The sequence below is a fragment of the Hippocampus zosterae genome, chromosome 3, assembly GCF_025434085.1.
Source record: "Hippocampus zosterae strain Florida chromosome 3, ASM2543408v3, whole genome shotgun sequence".
Lineage (NCBI taxonomy): Eukaryota > Metazoa > Chordata > Actinopteri > Syngnathiformes > Syngnathidae > Hippocampus > Hippocampus zosterae.
In genome coordinates this window covers 27,458,790-27,480,870 of record NC_067453.1, presented here as the reverse complement: position 1 = coordinate 27,480,870, position 22,081 = coordinate 27,458,790, and the positions used below count along the sequence as shown (strand labels likewise).

Sequence of the window (22,081 nt, the reverse complement as noted above, 5' to 3'; positions counted from 1 at the left end):
TCGCTGTGTGATATTAAAATTGGCTTGATGAAACTGAAACATTTGTGTGATATTAATATGCAAAGAACACAGAAATCGGGAAGATGGGTAAATACTTTTCCACGGCACAGTATTGTATAATTTAGGTTTTACTTCACTCAGCGTGAGCTTTCACATTTGCTTACTGTACTGTACAAACAATATACGCATGCTTTCTTTTTAGGGCCAAATAAACAAATGGAGTATTTTTGGGTAGATAGGCAGAGTTATGCAAAAGTAGTCGATCACATGACACTCACAGCACTAAACCTTACAAATACAAGATCAAGATGTCATACCAAAAGAAAAAGAGCAGTTTTGATATCCTCTATAGTGTTCTTAAGGAACGTCATAAAAACTCTTTTTTTATTTCCCTGAAGAAATTCATCCAATCGACTCATTATGAACATTTATTCAAACCAATGAAGACAGAAATTGTTAAATGACGGCACGAACATTTATTCATTCACTCATCTTCCGAGCCGCTTGATCCTCACTAGGGTCGCGGGGGGTGCTGGAGCCTATCCCAGCTGTCTTCGGGCAGTAGGCGGGGGACACCCTGAATCGGTTGCCAGCCAATCGCAGGGCACACAGAAACGAACAACCATTCGCACTCACACTCACACCTAGGGACAATTTAGAGCGTCCAATCAGCCTGCCACGCCTGTTTTTGGAATGTGGGAGGAAACCGGAGTACCCAGAGAAAACCCACGCAGGCCCGGGGAGAACATGCAAACTCCACACAGGGAGGCCGGAGCTGGAATCGAACCCGGTACCTCTGCACTGTGAAGCCAACGTGCTAACCACTGGACTACCGGGCCGCCCACAAACATTTAATTTGGGTTTATTAACACAACTTCTTCGTAGCAACACAGTCAATGAACTACGGCGTTCTGGTGCTAGTCGGGAAAGTTTGGAAAGACAAGACCAAACCTAGAAAATCGGGTCACGGGTTCTCTATGCGAGAACAAGGGCATTTGGTCTTCAGTTTCAGTCAACAGCAGGTGGCAGTACTGTTTACAATGTCAGCCTCCTTGGATGGCTGAAAACAGGTGGGTTAGTCCTCTTAATTCTTATTCCACAAAGAATACGGACTAGACCAGTGCGGGTACATTGAAAATATTGTCGCAGAGAACATTTTGGATTTGACTTCCTGCTGTTAATACTTGATGACATTTTTTTTCACACATTCATTCATTTTCCGATCCGCTTATCCTCACAAGGGGGGTGCTAGAGCCAATCCCAGATGTCTTCGGGTAGTAGGCGGGGGACACTCTGAACCAGTTGCCAGCCAATCGCAGGGCACACAGAGACAAACAACCATCCGCGCCCACACTCACACCTCGGGACAATTTAGAGTGTTCAATCAGCCTGCCATGCATGTTTTAGGAATGTGGGAGGAAACCGGAGTACCCAGAGAAAACCCACGCAGGCCCAGGGAGAACATGCAAACTCCACACAGGGAGGCCAGAGCTGAAATTGAACCCGTTAGATCTGCACTGTGAGGTCGACGCGCTAACCACTTGATCACTGGGCCACCCGCATTTTTTTACAGATTTATTTTTTTGGACTGAGAAATAATAACTTGACATCAATAGGTAGATGGGTATTTCAAATTTCTCTAAATTACGGTAAGTAGCTTTCTATAAATTCATCGAGCATCCAGGTGAGTTTTTTTTTGGATGCGTGTCAGGAAAATAAACTGTGTCAGCATTTGAATGAGACTCCTTCACATCACTTAGGAGGGCCGTGCCAATGGAACTGACATCTAAACAATGAGATGCTGGCCAAATAAAATTTTCTGCTCGGTTGCCATCGATCACCTTCATCTCTTGATGATCATTTCCATTACGTTTTATGTTTACGTCTGTAGCAGCATTTACAATCGCTCTTTTGGACAATGATGTATGAGGGTCGCGGACCGTAACGAAGCCTGCAGGGGTGACTGACAATCTCCTCTGCTTTCCCTCTTGCTGCTTGCAGTGGTACAGCCCACTAAATGCTGAGCGGAACTTCTGAGACATGGCATTGTATATCACGGGGTTGATTGCGCTGTTGGAATAAATGCACGTCCGACAAAATAATAGGAACCAGGCATCCAAATAAGGCGTGGACACAAAAGAGTTGATCAAAACTAATGTTCGATAGGGCATCCAGAGCAGAGCGAATAGGATCACCACCACAGCTAACATCTTTGTCACCTATAGAAAGGAAGAAGAGAGGCGAGGCTGCATTAAACACAACAGTGATTGAGTTTCCACGGAATCACAAGCTTAACGGGTTGTTTTTCCTACCACAAAATCCCATTTTCCTGACATTACGGTTCACTTGCATTACGAAATGTCCTTCCATATTTATTTGTCATGTCCTTGTTTATGATGATGCTAATGCAGCGTGTTATACCGGAGACAAATTCCTTGTGTGTTCTACAAACTTGGCCAATAAATATGATTCTGAATCTGACATTATACAGGACCGCTTCATTTTTATCGCATGAGAGATCGGTAGTGGGCGTCACAGGTTTTGCTTTGTGTTTCATTTGTGTTTGTTTATTTTGCAATTTGGGCCCCGTTAATGAGAGTCTTGATAAAATGCTAAAATTGAGAATGTTCAAACGGAACCGAGATAAAATACCACCTGTACAGATCATAAATGTCAATCGAAGTGGGAGTAGGGAAACGTGTAAAACGGGATCACAATTGGGCACGCTTGATGTAGAGCAAACGTGCCATTTCATTTGGGATACTTTTAAGTTTTGTTTTGTAGCCAAAGTTTGAGGACTAAGTAGTTAAGGAACCACTTGCTTTTAATTCCATTGACACTTTGTCCAATTGCAGCATTGTACTGGACAAACACACAGTTTTTTTTACCCATTAACGTTTTGAATTTACATTGGACAAAATCTGTTGAACGAGTAGAATACTGGTTAGTTTTACTGACAAGCGAACAATTATTTTGCAGATACATGAGAACCTACGAGTCGAGCCGCTTCTCCTCCGCATCGAGAGGAGCCAGATGAGGTGGCTTGGGCATCTGATTCGGATGCCTCCTGAACGCCTCCCTGGTGAGGTGTTCCGGGCATGTCCCACCGGGAGGAGACCCCGAGGAAGACCCAGGACACGCTGGAGAGACTATGTCACCCAGCTGGCCTGGGAACGCCTCGGGATCCCCCGGGGAGAGCTGGAAGAAGTAGCTAGGGAGAGGGAAGTCTGGGCTTCCCTGCTAAAGCTGTTGCCCCCGCGACCCGGCCCCGGATAAGCGGTAGAAGATGGATGGATGAGAACCTTATTCGAAATGATTTAGCAAAATGAGAAACATTTTTATGTGCATTGTGCGATTCGCTACATGTAACCAGTTTAGTTTTTTTTTTTAACACTTTCATGGACAGTGGTTACTACAATGGAGAGCTTATCATGTTATCAGGTTACAGGGTGCATGGAAAGATTAAAGTGCTCAGAGGTACGAGCATGAACTTTTAGTATAACGCTCAATGGGATTTTTCTGAGCTGTCTGCAGTTTCTTCTTTAAAAATCAGTGAACGTGCGGTATACCGGGAGATTGTTGTGAAGAGGAAGAGAAAAATCTATGCGGCTTGGCCAGACAGAGAGATAGCGATGGGAAGGAGCTGCAGCAGGTTAAGGTGAGTAGGGATCGACATGGTTGGAAAGACTACTTTGAGGATGAATTCGGAGTACGTGTTGATGGAGGAGTACAGGGAAGGACAGAAGGAGCTGCATTTTGTCTTTGTAGATCTTAAGTAAGCTTACAGCACGGTACCAAGAGAGACATTGTGGTGGTGTGTGGGGAGAGAAGTATATTAGAATAGTACAGGTCACGTGTGAGAGCTTGAGGACAGTGGCAAGGTGTGTTGTGGGTGTTACAGAAGAGTTTAGGGTGGAAGTGTGACTGCGTCAGGGATCATCAGCACTAAGGCCATTCCTGTTTCCATTGATGGTGGATAAGCTGACAGATGAGGTTAGACTGGAATCGTCATGGACCAAGATGTTCGCAGATGACATTGTGGTCTGCGGTGAGAGCGAGGAGCAGGTGGAAGAAACATTTGGCAAAGTACTGTAGAGCCATGTGCAAAAGACTAGCTGAAGTATGACAGACTTTAGCAGATTGTCCACATATATTAATTCTAGGTGAAAGCGTGAGAGGCATAGAGAGGGAACGGTGAGGTTATAGCGAGAAGAGATTTTGAGGGTGGAGGACTTCAAATACTTGAGATCGACGATCCACAACAATAGTGAGTGATGAAAGAAGAGGGGAAAAAAATGATTGCAAGCAGGTAGGAAGGCCCCGGGTGTGTTGTGTAATAGAATCATCTCTGCTTGGATGAAGGGAAAGGTTTATAAGTCAGTGGTGATGTCAGAAATGATTTAGGGCTTCCAGACAGTGGCCCTGAAGAGGCAACAGAGGGCAGAGTTTGAGGTGGCGGAAATGAAGTTGTTGAGGTTCACTCAGTAGGCGTTTACCTCCAGGTTGAGATGAGAAATTGGCTCATAGACGGACAGCCAAGGTTAGATGTATTGGAGATGAAGTTTGCTGAGACAAAACTTTGATTTCGAGGGTATGATGTAGTACTTTCGACTGGTAGAAGGGCGACGAGGGTGAAGCTGCCAGGCGAGAGAGCTAGAGGAAGACTTAAGAGAAGATTGATCGCGGTAGTGAGGGAAGACAGGAGGGCAGTTAGTGATGGAGAAGCGAATGCAGAAGATAGGCTTCGATAGAAAAGGGTGACGTGCAGTGGCGACACATGACAGATAAAAGGATGGAAAAACATGTTAAAAAAAACAAAAAAAAACCCAAGAAGAACATTCATTCATCTTCCGTACCGCTTGATCCTCACTAGGGTCGCGGGGGGTGCTGGAGCCCATCCCAGCCCTCTCCGGGCAGTAGACGGGGGACACCCTGAATCGGTTGCCAGCCAATCGCAGGGCACACATAGACGAACAACCATCCACGCTCACACTCACACCTAGGGACAGTTTGGAGTGTTCAATCAGCCTGCCATGCATATTTTTGGAATGTGGGAGGAAACCGGAGCACCCGGAGAAAACCCACGCAGGCCCGGGGAGAACATGCAAACTCAACACAGGAAGGCCGGAGCTGGAATCGAACCCGGTACCTCTGCACTGTGAAGCCCACGTGCTAACCACTGGACTACCCGGGCCGCCACAAGAAGAACAAAACACTCATAAAAGTGTTTTGCACTCCAGTGTTTAGTCACAGTAACGGGGGCGTTTGTTCACCTGTCAATCTGAAGATCAGGTACCACAAGTTGGAAATCAAACAAAGTGCAACTACAAAGAGGTATTTATTCATTAACTATCAAGATTTTATTTACTGTGTGTGTGTCTGTGTACATCATTTGTTGGCTTAGCCCCTCCCAACACTTAGCCATGACCACACAGTGACCATGGTAACAGTGCAGATATTTCTGAACATCACAGAGCCACAGGTGTGTGTGTGTGGGGGGGAGTGGGGGGGGGGTCAGTCTGTAAGCCTCCAGTGATTAGTGTTACAAGTCTCCACTAATACTGCACACTTTAACCGCCTAACCATCATTGCCTCAGTGATCTCGCTGTCATTATTCCTTTTTTTGGGGGGGGTGGGGGGGCCTTCCCACAACCTTTGTTGAAGCCATGACTTTTTCACTCAAGTGTACAAGCTTCCTTTCATGCAGCAGTCTGTATTTTCACCAAGCGGTAAAGAACAATGGGGAATCCAAGCAGCCTCCCTCTCGCTATTTTTTGCTAAGACTAAGTATGTCATAAGTGTGTTTTGAGATACGGTTCCAAGTCCAAACGTCCGTGGTAAGGTATCTGCAGGTACTTCGGCAGGTAGATAAAGACCAAATGTGTATGCAAAGCAAAAGGTTTGATTTCAAATGAAGGGGGTAAAGCTTTCAAATGATGTCATTATGAGCAAACCAGCAATATGCAAATTCAAAATGGGATTTGTAGGCTACTTGGGTCTAAAATAAAAAGAAAAGAAAAATTCCACTCTAGGAATTGGTAGAACATCTCTCTCCGTCTTCTGAATCAAAAAATAAAATGGATTTAGCTCACTGGGCTGTCAAAATGCCACAAGCAACAATGACCCCATATCTTCTTATTCAAGATGCACATCATAAGATCACAGCCGCGGGGGAATCAAATAAGATTAAAACTGACGGCACACTTTTAATCTCCGTTCATAAAAGCGCAATTCTTCAGTGTGCAAAAGTTTATCGATATCCTATCAGATTAAGCGGGCCTATCAAATGATGACTGGAAAAGAAAAAAAAACTGTCAAGTGTCTTTTGAAGAACAGAGAGGGAAAAATCATCAGTGGTATTCACAACACTTCTTTGTAAATCCCAAATCACATTATGCAAATCTTCTGTTCTCCGATGGAGGCTCTTGACTACAGGAGATAGGCATCTTTGAAAACTCAAGACCTTGGGCACAGTGCTCACACACAAAGCAGCGACTCAGAATGCAAGCATGATGAAAAGTCAATTTCCTTGGAAAGTTAAGGCTCGTAAAGGCACGAGGGCCACGGGGGCTTGCTGGAGCCTTTCCCAGCTGACTTCGGGCAGTAGCCAAAGGACACCCTGAACCGGTTACCAGCCAATTGCAGGGCACACAAAGATGAACAAGCATTCGCTCTCACACTCACACCGAGGGACAATTTAGAGTGTTCAATCAGCCTGCCATGCATGTTTATGGAATGTGGAGGAAACTGGAGTACCCGGAGACTTCAGGAAACATTCTTCTCCACAGTTGCCCCTCACACTATCCAACTGCCCTGTGTCAACCGTCGAGAACTTCAAGTTCCTGGGAATCACAGTCTCCCAGGACATGAAGTGGGAGGTCAACACCAACTCCATCCTGAAAAGGGCCCGGCAGCGGATGTACTTCCTGAGGCTGCTGAGGAAGCATGGCCTGCCACAGGAGGTGCTACGACAGTTCTACACGGCAGTCATCGAATCAATCCTGTGTTCTTCCATCACGGTTTGGTTTGGGGCCGCCACAAAAAAGGACAAAGTCCGACTTCAACGGACAGTTAGGACGGCGGAGAAAATCGTTGGCACCGCCCTACCCACTCTTGAGGACTTGCACACTGCAAGAATCAAGACAAGGGCACGGAAAATCCTCCTGGATCCCCCGCACCCTGCCCACCACCTTTTCCAGCCACTTCCCTCGGGCAGACGCTACAGATCCATGCGCACCAAATCCAGTAGACACTTAAACAGCTTCTTCCCTCTAACCATTAACTCCTTAAACAGTCACTGACGTAGTCACTCTTCTTGTACTACAAAACGGTACTACAAAACTACTGGTTACTCTAAAATGGTTCAATGATTTTGGTGTTTACGATGATACTAGTGCAGCGTGTTATACCGGAGACAAATTCCTTGTGTGTTCTACATACTTGGCCAATGAAGATGATTCTGATTCTGAAAACCCATGCACCCTTGCAAGCCTGGGGAAACTCCACACAGGAAGGCCGGAGCTGGAATCGAACCTCTGCACTGTGAAGTTGATGCGCTAACCACTGGACTACCGGCCCTGGTTTATAAATATTGGGAATTAAAATATTTCTGTAGACTTGTGATTTCATTTGGATGGTAGGTTATTCAAGATGGAGGAGTCTTTTCAAGAAGAAGCAATGTTAACACGAGCCATGATATTATCTGGTTTTTACACGTGGTATCATGGGGCAGCGATGGTGAGATGAAGCCCCATGAACCATCGAAACTTTCAGCCAACTGTGCCGGCTCGTGTACCAACACTTCAGTCGGACTCATTTACTCAATGGCACCATCAAGAGTTCACAAAACAAGTCATAGGACCACAGTGGAAAGTTTATTAGAAATAGGAATACGCTTCTGTTACTTTGTATTAGTTAGCTTGTAAATAATTGGTTTTTACTCCTCAAAAAAGTTTTTCTAAAGTGGCTGGGCTGAGGGGGTTAATTTTTATTTATTTTTATTTTTTGGGGAGCTCCTGCCAGAGGTTGTTGCTGGTGTTCATAAAAGTTGTTTTTGGCCTGCAAATGTCACTCTCTTGACATGTTTTCATGTCCAGCCCAAATGTTATCAGCCGAAAACAAACAAAAAAAAAGGAATTAGACAACCTTCCCTGATACTTTTGGATAGGGTGTATATTTTAAATTAAAAATAATGACTGATATTAAAAAGGTTATATGTATTGGTGTAGTAAATAAATTGGCAATGGTGTTTTTTTTTTTGGAGGAACAGTGTATGACATTTTGGGTGTTCTACTGTATAGTTTGTCAACATTATATTTTTAATTCATAAATATAACAAAATATGTATTTACATTTATATACTGTATATAATACCCAAACGTAAAAGATTCTCTGGCCTCTGGATCCAAAACATAGAATAACAAAAAAAAAAAAAAATTTAAACCAGCAGGCTATGTCGACAGCCAATTTCCGTACAAATCCGGTGAATGTTCCTATTTTAAGCATTCGGTAGCTCTATCCAGCTTCGGCCAGTACCGAGGTTTTATCAGTAAGAGCATGTAACACCTGTGCTGTTCACAGGCCGATTAAAGGTTTGTTTACTTGAGGAGACGAGGGGAAAAAAAGTCTAGCAGTGGCAGACTAAAACAGTGTGCGAGGCGCAGGCACATCACTCACCACATTGCCTTGAAAATGACAAAAGAAGATGAAACAAAGTAAAAATGCAGTATATGAGCAAGATCAGTATTGTCGAGTTAATAGTGAGGAAGTTGTTTTGTTCATTGCTTTTAGCGGAGTTCTTGGGAGCGGTGGTGTGCAAAGGACAGCGGATGCCTGTGACACGCACCTAATTCCTAAAGTGTTTTAGATGGTTAGGGTGGGGAGGTGGACACCCGGAGTACTCCTGCCCCGTCATCCCACACCCCTTTGCACGCCCCTGTCGGGCAGTGCAAAAAAGCATGTTGGCACACATTCGAAAGAAACCTGTACACGTAGAAAGGAATGCCCGTTTTTTTTCTCGTTCCAAATGTTTCCAATGAGAACGGCAAGAAAACTTTACTACACTTTGATGCCATTAGCATGTTTTTTTGAGATGGCATAACACAGAGTATCTATTTATCCACTAGTGGATTACTAAAGCAATTATTCTACAAATACTCAAGCTATACTTACAAAACCTGTGACTAATCTGTCCCCGTGTTGTTAGACAGCCTTATTACTGTTTGCAACATTATGAGCAAAGTTGAACTGAGCAGAATACTACTCTCACAAAATACTATTATCACTATGTTGTATGACAGGAACAATGAGTGAATGCCTTGAAATGGCAAGAATGCTTGCCAGCACCTGCAGAATAACAATGGCTGTTTCCATGATGCGAGAAATGTAGCCATTTGTTGTGCTAAATATAGTCAGGAGACAGTGAAGCCATCACTTATTGTTTCCACTAAAACAATGTGTGATCAAGCACGTTTCTTGAGTGAAGAAAATAAACTCACACGTGTGCAGGCCTACAACGCACACGTGCTCTGCAGCAGTAATATCATGTCAACAGCTATCCAAACATAATCGCAAGCTCTTATTCTCACAAGGGTCACAGGCTTGCTGGAGCCTTACAACGATTGTACATAACACGTTATCCATATTTTGAGTCGTCAAAATTTCAGGTGGCATCCAAAAGTGTGTTCAACTTGCTGTAAAAACAGGCAGATTATTCGATATTGTGGTGCCTGAAAATACAAATTCAATTTGTTCTGTGTGCAGGCTCATAACTATTCTATTTATTATAATTAATACTTAGGCCTTCTTGCAGGCATGTCCAAAGTCTGGCCCGGGGGCCAAATCCGGCCCGCGGTCGAATTTCATCCGGCCCTCGGCCCCTGTCATAAAATCAGTGCCGTCTGGCCCGCAGGTTGGGCGCAATGGAACACGTGTTGCATTGACTGAGGTCTCGTAGACCGGTGAGTGATGTTTCATAGAGTACTGCTTCCCTCTAGTGGCTAAATGAGTAATAACATTCACTAAATGAGTAATAGCATTTAGACACTAGAGGGCAGTAGCACTCTACGAGACATCACTCACGAGTTAACAAGACATCACTCCGTGTTCATATTAACCTCCCAGTTTACTGAAATGGCGACAATCAACAGAAAAAGGAAAGTTGACTGCGAGGGACGACGATTCAAGGATGGATGGAAATTGGACTATTTCTTCACTGAAATACGCAACAACTGTGTCTGCCTCATTTGCCAAGAGACGGTGGCTGTTTTTAAAGATTATACTGTCAAGCGACATTACCAAACAAGAGACGCTGACATGTACGACATGATTACAGGCAAGGAACGAAGAAAGTCAGCCAAGGTCGGCCCCCCGACATTTTACCACATAAAATCTGGCCCCCTTGGCAAAAAGTTTGGACACCCCTGCCTTACAGTAAAGACCTAATTAAATAGAATGGTAAGAATCAAACATGTTTTTGTTCATTTCCATGGACGTTTTGCTGCTCCTTCTGGTGCTACCTTGGAGCAATTTTATTCCGTCAATCAATATTATTGATGTACCTCAGCGGCAGCTTCGTATTTTAACTGCAGTTGCAGTGTTGCGCCACTATGGATGCGCTGCAGCAACAACCCAGCGGTGCACAGAAAAGACCTGAAGCAACTACCAAAGAAGAAACATCACATTGTGTTTTTTCTACGGCAGTCAGCGCTATCGGCGTTTTCCCTGGCCAATGAGAAAAACTGCTATATATTGCCCGTTTGTTTTTTTTGCATCCTGTCGCGTTTATTAAAATATATGTTTCCTTCGTGTCAAAATAACGATGATTTTTTTTAGCCACTTTTTTTAAAAAAAGTGACCTGGTGAGGAGGAAAGTCGAGTCCAGGTGAAACAAAGCAGTGAAATTAATGCAACGGGCAGTTAACATGTCAATGTTAACAAATGTGAAATGTGGTCTGAAACACTAGCGAGGGTCAGAATGCAGGACAGGACCAGTCGGTCAGGCGAGGCTGCATAAATCCCTTTCCGATGAGGAGCATAACCACGCAAAGCCAATATGTACGTCATTGAAACATTCTATTTTGTTCCTCTTTCTCTCAAAAACACACGCAGTGGGGCTGAATTCATTTACCCACCTCAGGCATACCGAGGAAGGCATGCACTATTATTTATGCCAAAAGCTTAGGACACCAAAGATTATGAAAAAAGTAAATAATAAATACTCACATGCACCCTTTAGGTAAAAGATCTTTATCAGTACTTCTGTTTTTATCTTTGCCTTTTTTTTCCCACATTCATCTTTATCCACTTTGACTCACGTGTAGAATGTCAGTACTTTTGCAACCTCCGGTTTTTACCCACAATTGACAATATTGGCTGCAATTTTACTTGTTGACGGTGTGCAGATTGGAGGCAAGTGAAGCCTGTGGAAATGAAACCAATTGCTTCCCGCCGAGACAAGACGAGAACTTTGTTTTCTGTTCCCTCGTGTGCCCTTGTGACTGTTCAATTCACTTTACCAAACCTAAAGAACTCAAGTTGTCATAGGAACAACGACAACAAAAAAGGATGTATGTAGTTTCAACCGTATAAGGTTAGCCATCCCCACGATGCCTGATTGTAAAGAAAAGGTTCAAGAATAAAAAGGAGTCTTACGACAAATGCGAAAAAAGAAGTTGTTGATGGGTAAAATGTAAATGTGCACGTGACTTACGGACCTGTTTCCTGGAGGACAGTGCATTCTTCGGGTGGCGTGGTCGACTTCTTTTCCCCGTTTCTGTGACCTGTCGACAGGTTTGGCGCAAAGTGGTAGCACTGGTTTCTGGTTGGTTTGGCAGAGGTCTGGAGGGACATATGAACACCAACTCCAAACTGACCCAATGCGGCATTTCCACTTCTGTTCCACTGTTTGTTGATTTGAATTCAATTGAACTCAGAAGACAGTATTGAATTTGCCAACAGTAATGTCCACAACAATTATGTTCTATGGCTTAGGAACACGGGACACGATTTTTAATAGTAGCTATCAGACATCAAAAGCATTTTAAAAACACACTATTTCTAAATCATTTATGTACCAATAATACGAGAAAAGGAAACGCGTCTTTTTCCGATTATAAACATCATTGAAAGATGGAGAAAGACTGATTGTGTCAAAAAACATTCATTCATTCATCTTCCGAGCCGCTTGATCCTCACTAGGGTCGCGGGGGGTGCCGGAGCCTATCCCAGCTGTCTTCGGGCAGTAGGCGGGGGACACCCTGAATTGGTTGCAAGCCAATCGCAGGGCACACAGAATCGAACAACCATTCGCACTCACACTCACACCTAGGGACAATTTAGAGCGTTCAATCAGCCTGCCACGCATGTTTTTGGAACGTGGGAGGAAACCGGAGCACCCGGAGAAAACCCACGCAGGCCCGGGGAGAACATGCAAACTCCACACAGGGAGGCCGGAGCTGGAATCGAACCCGGTACCTCTGCACTGTGAAGCCGACGTGCTAACCACTGGACTACCGGGCCGCCCTGTGTCAAAAAACAGCGTTGTGCAAATACTTAAAATGGACCTGTTGTAGAAGCTTACTTGAATGATACAAACCATTGATATAAATGAATGATATGTCTACTATAATAGTTGTTCACCGACATTGTCAATAATGAAACAGTAATTACCCGAGGTAGAGAATCCGTGCTATCAGCCCGTAGAGCACAATAGCGAGAAGTAATGGGACGACATAGAAAATAGCAAAGTCGATGAGGTAGATGGGCAGGTAGAGCTCCCGCTTCACCTTGTACCCACACTGAACACGTCCATCCGGGCTCACCTGGATCACACATTTGTTGGGGAAATAAGAGTGGAGTGAACATTGGCACGCTCATTCACATTTTACATCAGCACACTGATAATGCTCTCAAAATTGCCGTTTGACATCCACTTATTGTTGAGCAAGCTGGTGTACAAAAGAGGATCGCTTTAACATTTTATGCCCACGAAAGGTTACCGCTATCGATTGGAGGACTACTAAGTATGTTCAATGGGGAACACGTTTTGAAAACATAATGTAACCCGACCGCTCGATTATTTTGTAGTGTTTCAAACACAAACACTTGTCCTTTCTGCATTTCAGATTCCATTTGGTTTTAAAGGTTGCTAATGCTTGCTTGTCAATACATATATTGGCAACGTGTCTTGTAAAAGGCATTATTACTGTTACCTGTATATCCACAAGGAAAAACCATAATATGCAGTAAACACAGGTGGCGATCCAAACCCCTGCAATGATCCTCTTGGCCCTGGACACTGTGCACACAGTCTGAGCCTTCATTGGGTGGCAGATAGCGATGTACCTGCATATGTGACCAACCAGGTAAGGCACACCCATATTAATACACAATATTAAATCTTCTACCTGAAGAGAATCAAACATTGCCTTGGGAAAAATGTAGCCTCTTAACAACAGCTTTGTAGAAACCGACTTTTAGGTTACAGGTGGCATTGCTAGAAATGTAATGTTACTCGATCCATCCATCCATTTGATTGACTTTGTATCTTTATTCTCGTTCCATAACTCGGTGGTGGCCTCGGCCATCCATTATGGCATTGTCTGCTGGTCAGGCAGCATCTCGGCCCGGGACAGAAAGAGACTGGAGCGACTGGTCAGGAAGGCCAGTTCTGTCCTGGGCTGCTCCCTTGACACTCTGGAGGAGGTGGGCAACAGAAGGATGCTAACTAAGCTAAAAGCTATGATGGCCAGTCCCTCCCACCCCCTCCAGCCCGCCCTGACAGCACTTGGTAGCTCCTTCAGCCAGAGACTGTTACACCCGCGCTGCAAGAAGGAGAGATACCGACGCTCGTTCCTACCGACTGCTGTCAGGCTGATGAATAAAAAATAACAATCATAATTCATTCATTCATTCATCTTCCTAACCGCTTGATCCTCACTAGGGTCGCGGGGGGTGCTGGAGCCTATCCCAGCTGTCTCCGGGCACTAGGCGGGGGACACCCTGAATCGGTTGCCAGCCAATCGCAGGGCACACAGAGACGAACAACCAATCGCACTCACACTCACACCTAGGGACAATTTAGAGTGTTCAATCAGCCTGCCATGCATATTTTTGGAACGTGGGAGGAAACCGGAGCACCCGGAGAAAACCCACGCAGGCCCGGGGAGAACATGCAAACTCCACACAGGGAGGCCGGAGCTGGAATCGAACCCGGTACCTCTGCACTGTGAAGCCCACGTGCTAACCACTGGACTACCGGGCCGCCCCAACAATCATAATAATAATAATAATTTTTATCCATTTGTGTTCATATTGTATTTAATTGAAAGATGTTTGTTGTTTTTTTCTCTTTCTCCTTTCTTCTTTCTACATACATTCTTGCTGCTGGAGGCTGTAAATTTCCCCATTGTCGGACGAATAAAGGATATCTTATCTTATCTTATCTTATTATGGTCACAGCTGACCTGGAGCCTATCCCGACTGATCTTTGGCAAGTCAAAAAGTACAACCTCCTTTGGGGACCCATATATCTTAGAGCACATCGTGATTCAAATGGTACGTCTGCCACTGCTGTATTTTTGCATTTTGATTCTCGTCAGTCTCCCGGGTGAGTGCGCATAGGCGGGTGACTCCTGCCCACATCTGCGGACTATGACAATCAACTCGGTTGTATGAGGTGAAGTAATTTGCGCAAACATCTATTAAATATCTGCAAATGGCAGGACTGGGAGGACAATGGAGCGAGAACAGGAAGGAGCTGAAAGGTGAAGTAACACTAAAAGGCAAAAATAGAGTGAAAAGGACCTTGAATCAGGATAGACGACCTGAGCACAAGAATGAGAATGAAAGTTATACAGAAGAAAATTGATGAGCAAAGAATAAAAGTGATGATAAAAATTCAATAAGTACCAAGTAGATGAATGAGGAATCTTTCTCAAAGCACTTTTAAATACTTTGCCGGTTGAATAGCGCTATCCAACTAAAATCTCATTAACATCCAGTTGCCACACAGGATGTCTCAAACCGAAAAGTCAAAACTAAATGTGCTCCTCTTCAACCGGAATGTTACTCATTTTCAAATCATTCATATAACCGACGTTTTCTTACATCAAAGCCTGTAACACTGCGAGTGATGTTCTCATCAGAATCGGAATCATTTTTATTGGCCAAGCATGTGAGGGATATTTGTCTCCGGTAGTTGGAGCCACTCTAGGACGACAGCAAGAAGTCGGCCATTACTTTCCGAAGGAGGACATACGCCCCCTAACTCGTCAGCAATACCCTACACACCAGACCCCACACCTGTCGGTGATTACCTTTCTACACCCCAGCGATAACCTGCGATACGCATCAGCTGAGAAAAAATATGTATGATGGACCAGAGATTTAGAACAAACACATAAGTAGAGAGAGTCAGTAAACAATGTAAGGTGTCCAGTCGTGCGGTAATACTGAAAGCCGAGTACCGAGGTGACCATCTACAGCACCATCTTGGTCATTTATTGTTCATTTATCATTCACTATTGGTCAATAAGAAAGGATTGGGCTCAACCAATGAAACCAAATAAAAAGAAAATGCGATTGATGACTGTGCCATTTTAAGATAAGATGAGATAAGATATGCTTTATTTGTCCCACACTAGGGAAATTTACAGCCTCCAGCAGCAAGAATGTAGGTAGAAAGAAGACAGAAGAAAAAAAAAAAACAACAACAAACATTTTATTTGATGAAATAGTTGCAGACGCCTAAAACTATGGTGGTTGATGGGCAAACGTGCTGCAAATGGCCAAACACTTCAAACACAGGAAAGATGCAAACAAACAAAGAACAAACAAACGGAGAAGAAAAAAAATATAAATGTAAGAAAAAAAATGCTAAAAGCAGCATTTTTCCTTTTTTATTTTGCATTTGTTTATATTTTGTAATGTTTGGTTCCACTATGTTGCTGTGATTGCAGCATTTCTTTCTTGCATTTCAATTGATTTATTTTATTTTTGCATTGAGGTTTTTTTTTTGTACCTGTGTTTGAAAGCATTTGGCCGTGTGCAACATTTCTTACCTGCGGCATTTTTTTGTTTGTTTGGCAGTTGTTTTGTGAGGTTTTTAATTTGCATGTGTGTGTTTGTCTTTTTTTTCCCCTTTATCAATTACACAATTTATACAATTGGTATATTAAGATATTTTGTGATGTTTTCTTTAATCAATGTATTTCTTCTCAGTGAAAAACTGCTTTGAGATGATTGCATGACTTGGTGACTTAGTTGCCTAAGCAATTTCAGAGATGGACTCTGGAGCCTGCTTTGACGACTTCAGAGATAAACTATTTAGCCTGCTTTGACGACTTCATAGTCTGCTTAGCTTGAATTGCCACTTGATTACACAACAGTGTGGCGTAGGGAGGGATGAGAATGGCCACTCACCCCTCCCGATGCACACACTTTAGAGGATAAAAGGAGGGGAGCGATGCTCCTCAGCAGAGTCCGCTGTGGGTTACCGTACGAACGCCCAGCTCGTATTGACGCTCACTCTGCTGAGGGTGTTGGCTCTCCACCCTAATGGCATACGGTAAGAATTCTTTAGCTTCATACAACTTGTTTGAACTGTGTTATCATTTCTGTGTGGGACCAATAAAGTGCCTATTGTTGGTAGCCAGGAGTGTCTTGTCGTTATTTCTGAGTGCCTATCTCCGACGATCCTTTATAAAATTTGATATTCATTCAAATTGAGTATCAGAAGTGTTTCAAAACAACAATGTCAGAAAGTTAAAACCAGTTTTTGATGTGCTTTATCAAAAGGTGAATTGGTCATGCTCACCTTTCCACAGTGAAGGCTGTGATGGAGCAGGATGACACATTGATGCCCAAGTACTGCAGGTAGGTGATTCCCAAGCAGCCGGCGTGCCCAAACACCCAGGTTCCCGTGAGACTGTCTGAGATGTTCGGAAGTCCAGCAGCTACTAGTACAGTTAGATCAGCTGTGGCCAAGCTCACCAGGTAACAATTTGTTGGTGTCCTCATGTGACGGGTGGTCAAGACAACAAGGACCACCATGATATTTCCCACAATGCCGACACTACACACCAACAGGACCAAGAAGACAGACACCGTCTTATACTCCGGGGACTGGGAAATGGCAAGGCTGGGACTCAGGGAAATATTAGTTGGGGTGTCAAGTTTGTCAACTCTGGAGCTCACATTGTCAGTCATCTCTGCTTTTCAAGCAGAGATGTTTTTTTTTCTCCAAGTGGGAGTTAATAAAGTCTAGAATCACTTAATTAAAAGAAATTGACATGGGACGTGCTCCTTCCCTGGCATTGAGAGCTGACTCTCATTTCATGCGATTTGATTTAAAACGAATGGAATACTATTTTGTGATAAGAAACAGGCTCGTGGCTTTAGTCTGTATTTGATGTAGTCATCAGGTCTTCATTTCAAATCCCATAATCAGTCACCTAGAAAAATGAAAACACAAGAAAGAGAAGAAAGGGATCAATATGTATCAGTTAATTACCTATCCAAGCATGTTTAGAGGTAGTACGCCACCAGGGGGAATTATTTGGTGAATGGATTTAATTCCCACAGTGACTGTTGGTTGAGTAAACATTCAAAGGGAAAACACGGTAGCAGCAAAGCAATACAGTAGCACAAAGTTCAAACACTTGAATAGAGAGTTGTATTCAAACTGCCTACGCTTGATATGTCATTCACTTGGAGGACTTGTGATTGAAGTAAAATGTGATTGAAGACTTTCAGGTCAGTTTAATTTACTTCAACCTTGGCATAATTTTTAGGTTGTCTTCATCCTGATCAAAATGTAGTGACCGTGTACAACAGTGTGAAAGGGAAGGAGGTGTACGTTTACTCTCCTGGCTCTTCTCCCCGACAAAGCACAAGCACATATTGGACTTTCTCTCCTGGGGAGGGGGGGGGGGGCGCCTCTAATAAATTGAGGTGGACATGAAATAAGAAAGTAATTTCATTACACTATTCTGCCATTCATCAAAATGCACCAACCTCATATCTGAGCACACGCATCAAAATAAGTGGGGCCTGCTTACATCTCTTTGAAATGATGTTCCCATACATTCTATTTGCATTCTCATGAAAATTGCAGCTGATGCATTTTCTTCAATAGTTATCCATACTTCCATTATCTCAACGATGAAGCATTTACCAGCAGACTCGGAGCAAGTGAAGGACAGCATGAATCCTGGACTGATCACCCATCAGTCGCAGGGCTGACAAATACACAGAAAAACATTTATTAGAGTGAGGTCCACGCACTTGAAGGTCATCAGATGTAACAAAGATGTGTGAGTAATCAGACGAGTTGCTGTGGCAACCGCTGACTAAAAGGGACTAAGCCAAAAAGTCCAACGCCAACCACAATCAAATGTCACACAAATTCTGTTTTATTGGCCAATCAACCTTGCTTTCACTCTACTTTTATTTGAATGTTCACAAAAACGTGTTGAAAGTTAAATAAAGACCGACACTCAGTTTTAGGAATTTGATTTATACAAGGATTTTAGTGTGACTATCAATTGAGAAACCGTTCAGCAGACTGTACGATCGGGGAGAGACTTTCAACAAATACAGTGATCCCTTGCTATTTCGCGGTTTGTTTATCGCGGCGTCAGTGCATCGCACACATTCATAATTGTTTTTTAAGTCCACAAAAGGTCCGCGAGAAGCAACGAAAGTCAGCAAAACAACAGCGAGTCACATAGAGCAACATATACTACATGTATATGTTTACTGTATTTTGTTATTCATAAACTAACCTAACTTATACATGTTTAAATCTATTAGTATACAGCATTAACTCATGTTAATTACTTCAAAATTTACTTCTACATGCAGGTATACCATTAAATTTGGCCTTATAAATATTATGTACATGTACCTATTGGAGGGGGGGGGGGTCGCTACTTCGTGGATTTTCATTTATCGCGGGTGGTTTTGGTCCCCATTAACCGCGATAAACGAGGGATTACTGTACACCACAAAACAGACAAATAAAATGGGTTGTACCAAGGTTAAATGTAATCAAAGATTCTCTCTAAATGAGTAAAACCAATCTTAAAATGAGTTAATCTGGTTTTAAAATTAAGCCGAGCTCGGTAGCACCATGGAAATTAATCTCAGTTTAGTAAAACTCAGTTTAATTGAATTTAGTTCAACTTTGTAACCCCTTTGTCAACAGGTCCTTTTCAAAAAATATGCACAAAAAAATTCCACTGTTCTCAATTATATTAATTTGTATTTTTCTACACAAAATAAGATTCATTCATTTATCTTCCGAAACGCTTTAACCTCACTAGGGTCGCGGGGGGTGCTGGAGCCTATCACAGCCATCTACGGGCAGTACACAGGGGGCACCCTGAACTGGTCGTAGGGCACACAGAGACGAACAATCATGCGCGCTCACACTCACACCTAGGGACAATTTAGTGTGATCAATCAGCCTGCCATGCATGTTTTTGGAACGTGGGAGGAAACCAGAGTACCCGGAGAAAACCCACGCAGGCCCGGGGAGAACATGCAAACTCCACACAGGGAGGCCAGAGCTGGAATTGCACTTCTGCACTGTGAAGTCGACGTGCTAACCACTGGACTCCCGGGCCGCCCACAAAATAAGATGAAAAATATAAATAAATAAACAAATCAAAGAGCGTAATTTCCACTGGTGGCAGACCAGCTCAGGGTCCCGCGCCTGCATATGACGTCGAGCATGGCACAGCTCTTGATTAGCCGAAGGTCAGAATCCACGGAAACAAAAAGTGTTTGTGGTGGCCATTTAATATTAAATTAAATAAAATTTAAAATTCATAAGGTTCGGCTCGTAGGTAACATGGAGCCAACACTAACACAGACACGTGTACATAAAACTTCGCTTGTGGGAAATACTGCAAGTACTAGCTCAGTGTTAGCGTCTTGGCATCATCGTCCGACATGCAAGTGTCACGTCAGGTCTGGCGCTTTGGAGCACCCGGCTTCGGTGACAGTCACACTGGCGTGTTTTTCAACTTTTTAAATGTATATTCAGCAACACTAGAGAAGGCAGCAACGGCGGGTTGCTTACATCCGTGGTTTTTGAAGTTCGTGCGGCACACATTGGAGGACACGGTCACGTTACCGCTATCGTCCGGGTGCTTCGAAGCCGTCGGCCTTTGAACGAGACAGACTTAACGATTTAGCACGGAGGCAGTGCTCACGCATACAGCATCAACATCAAACTCACCCGGGCCGCACAAACATGAAACTTTCTTATTAAGGCGGGGACCTCATACTAGCGTCCTGTGGGTCGCATTTGGCCCACGGGCCTCGAGTTTGAGACCTCGCTGTAAATGGTTGTCTGTCTCTCCAACTTAATTGGCGCACAAAGAGATTTGAACTTGACACAATCGGAAATCGTTAGGGAGATCTACAGTGCATTTGACAAGCCAGCAAGTCTTGTCCAAATGTGTAACGGACATAAGAAAGCACTTCGACAAACTCCAAAAAGATCAACTCCATATTTTCAGATATTTTCTCCATAAACAAGCATAATGATCAGGTGCCCCATTTCTTTTTAGTAGGTGTCTAAATCTTAAATTAAAACATAAAGTACATAGGAAATACGACGGGTAATTGGCATACAACACTTTAATAAATGCCTCCCTATATGTTGAAACGCTGCCAAACAGTGAACAGTTATAAGTATTGCACAGAATGCTGATGAAGGAGATATGTCTTGGGCTCCAAAATCCTGCACATACATGCAACATACAAAGTTGAAGGGGCGCAAGATTGGTTTGGGGGGAAAAAAATAAAACAGTTTATCATGAGTGTCAAGCCGTCCAAACTTACCCGCTACGTGACAAAGCGAGCGTCATGCAGACGGGATAAATGTTCAAAGGGTGCATAATTAGGTTAAGGTACCGGTATTGAGGTATAAAATATTTCACATCACAATGTGGCTGTAATAATTCTCATTTTCTGACTTAATTGCTTCAATTGATTGACTCGTTTTGTGTGTCAAAACCTTGTTGAATGCAAAACACTGGAATGAATGTATCAGTGTGACAGACATTCCACACGTGTTGATCCTAAACTTAATTGCTTTAAAAATCTAATTGTAGAAAATAATAAAAGTTACTTACTTTATGTCTCTCCGCAATATGTTATCTTCATCCTGAATCCATGTAAGGAGTTCATCTTTCGTTACATAATCAATACTATTACTGTACTTGTTCCCCACGTGTCTGTTTGCACCGATTTCAAAATGACACTGTCCACTGTCGGTGGTAGACCTGCTGGAAGGCTCCTTCGCAAGATAAGTCACCAGTCACCACTCCGTACAACTTGGGAAGCAGTGCGTGTGAGACTTCAAAATAAAAGCGAAATACCTTCACAATCAGTTACTCTATTTAATTGTGGCTTGCACGATTCAGGTTCCACTATTCCCAATTGACGTTATCATTAATTGATGAATAACTTTAACGTTTCACATTTTTAGAAAACATTTTTATTTTCAAGATAGAGTACAAATAAGAATGATTGAATTCAGTGATTGACACGATATTAAAGTGATTCAAATGAACTTATTGATGTTAAGATTGACTAGAGATGGGTATCAATAAGATTTTATCAATACAGTACCACTACTCTTAGCGACACTGTTTATCGACCTGGTGCCTTAACGGTATTCTTACTGGTACAGTTTTTTGCTTTTAAAAACACCAAAACAAAAATTTTTGAGCTTTATAAATGTACTTGCCCATCCATCTCTCCATTTTCCAGCCCGCTTAACCTCAGAAGGGACACAGGCGTGCTTGAACCTATCCCAGCTAACTTCGGACAATAGGCTGGTACATCAAGCCAATCGCAGACGTATTTGTCGTGCGAATAAAACAGCATCATTGTAAAATAAACAAAAAAATAATTTGAACAAATCACTATTAAACATTATATCAACAATGATTTTGCGAAAATGAAAACTAGTGTAAGAGCATCAACAAATGCAGTCGGGACACAAAAAGTACTCAGCAATAACATCAGAGGTAGAAAGAGCAAAATAACATTCATAAAGCCTAAA

General features: G+C 43.1%; 1 protein-coding gene across 1 annotated transcript; it reads right to left on the bottom strand.

The window, feature by feature from the left end:
• Positions 1-1,231: 1,231 nt before the first annotated feature.
• On the bottom strand, positions 1,232-21,335 carry trhr2 (thyrotropin releasing hormone receptor 2). Its single transcript, XM_052062125.1, has 6 exons — positions 21,147-21,335; positions 16,817-17,453; positions 13,212-13,344; positions 12,670-12,821; positions 11,715-11,838; positions 1,232-2,219 (listed from the first exon to the last, which is right to left on the bottom strand). The coding sequence occupies exons 2-6, from the start codon at positions 17,206-17,208 to the stop codon at positions 1,662-1,664; spliced, it is 1,359 nt and encodes a 452-aa protein (XP_051918085.1). The 5' UTR covers positions 17,209-17,453; positions 21,147-21,335; the 3' UTR covers positions 1,232-1,661.
• Positions 21,336-22,081: the final 746 nt, after the last annotated feature.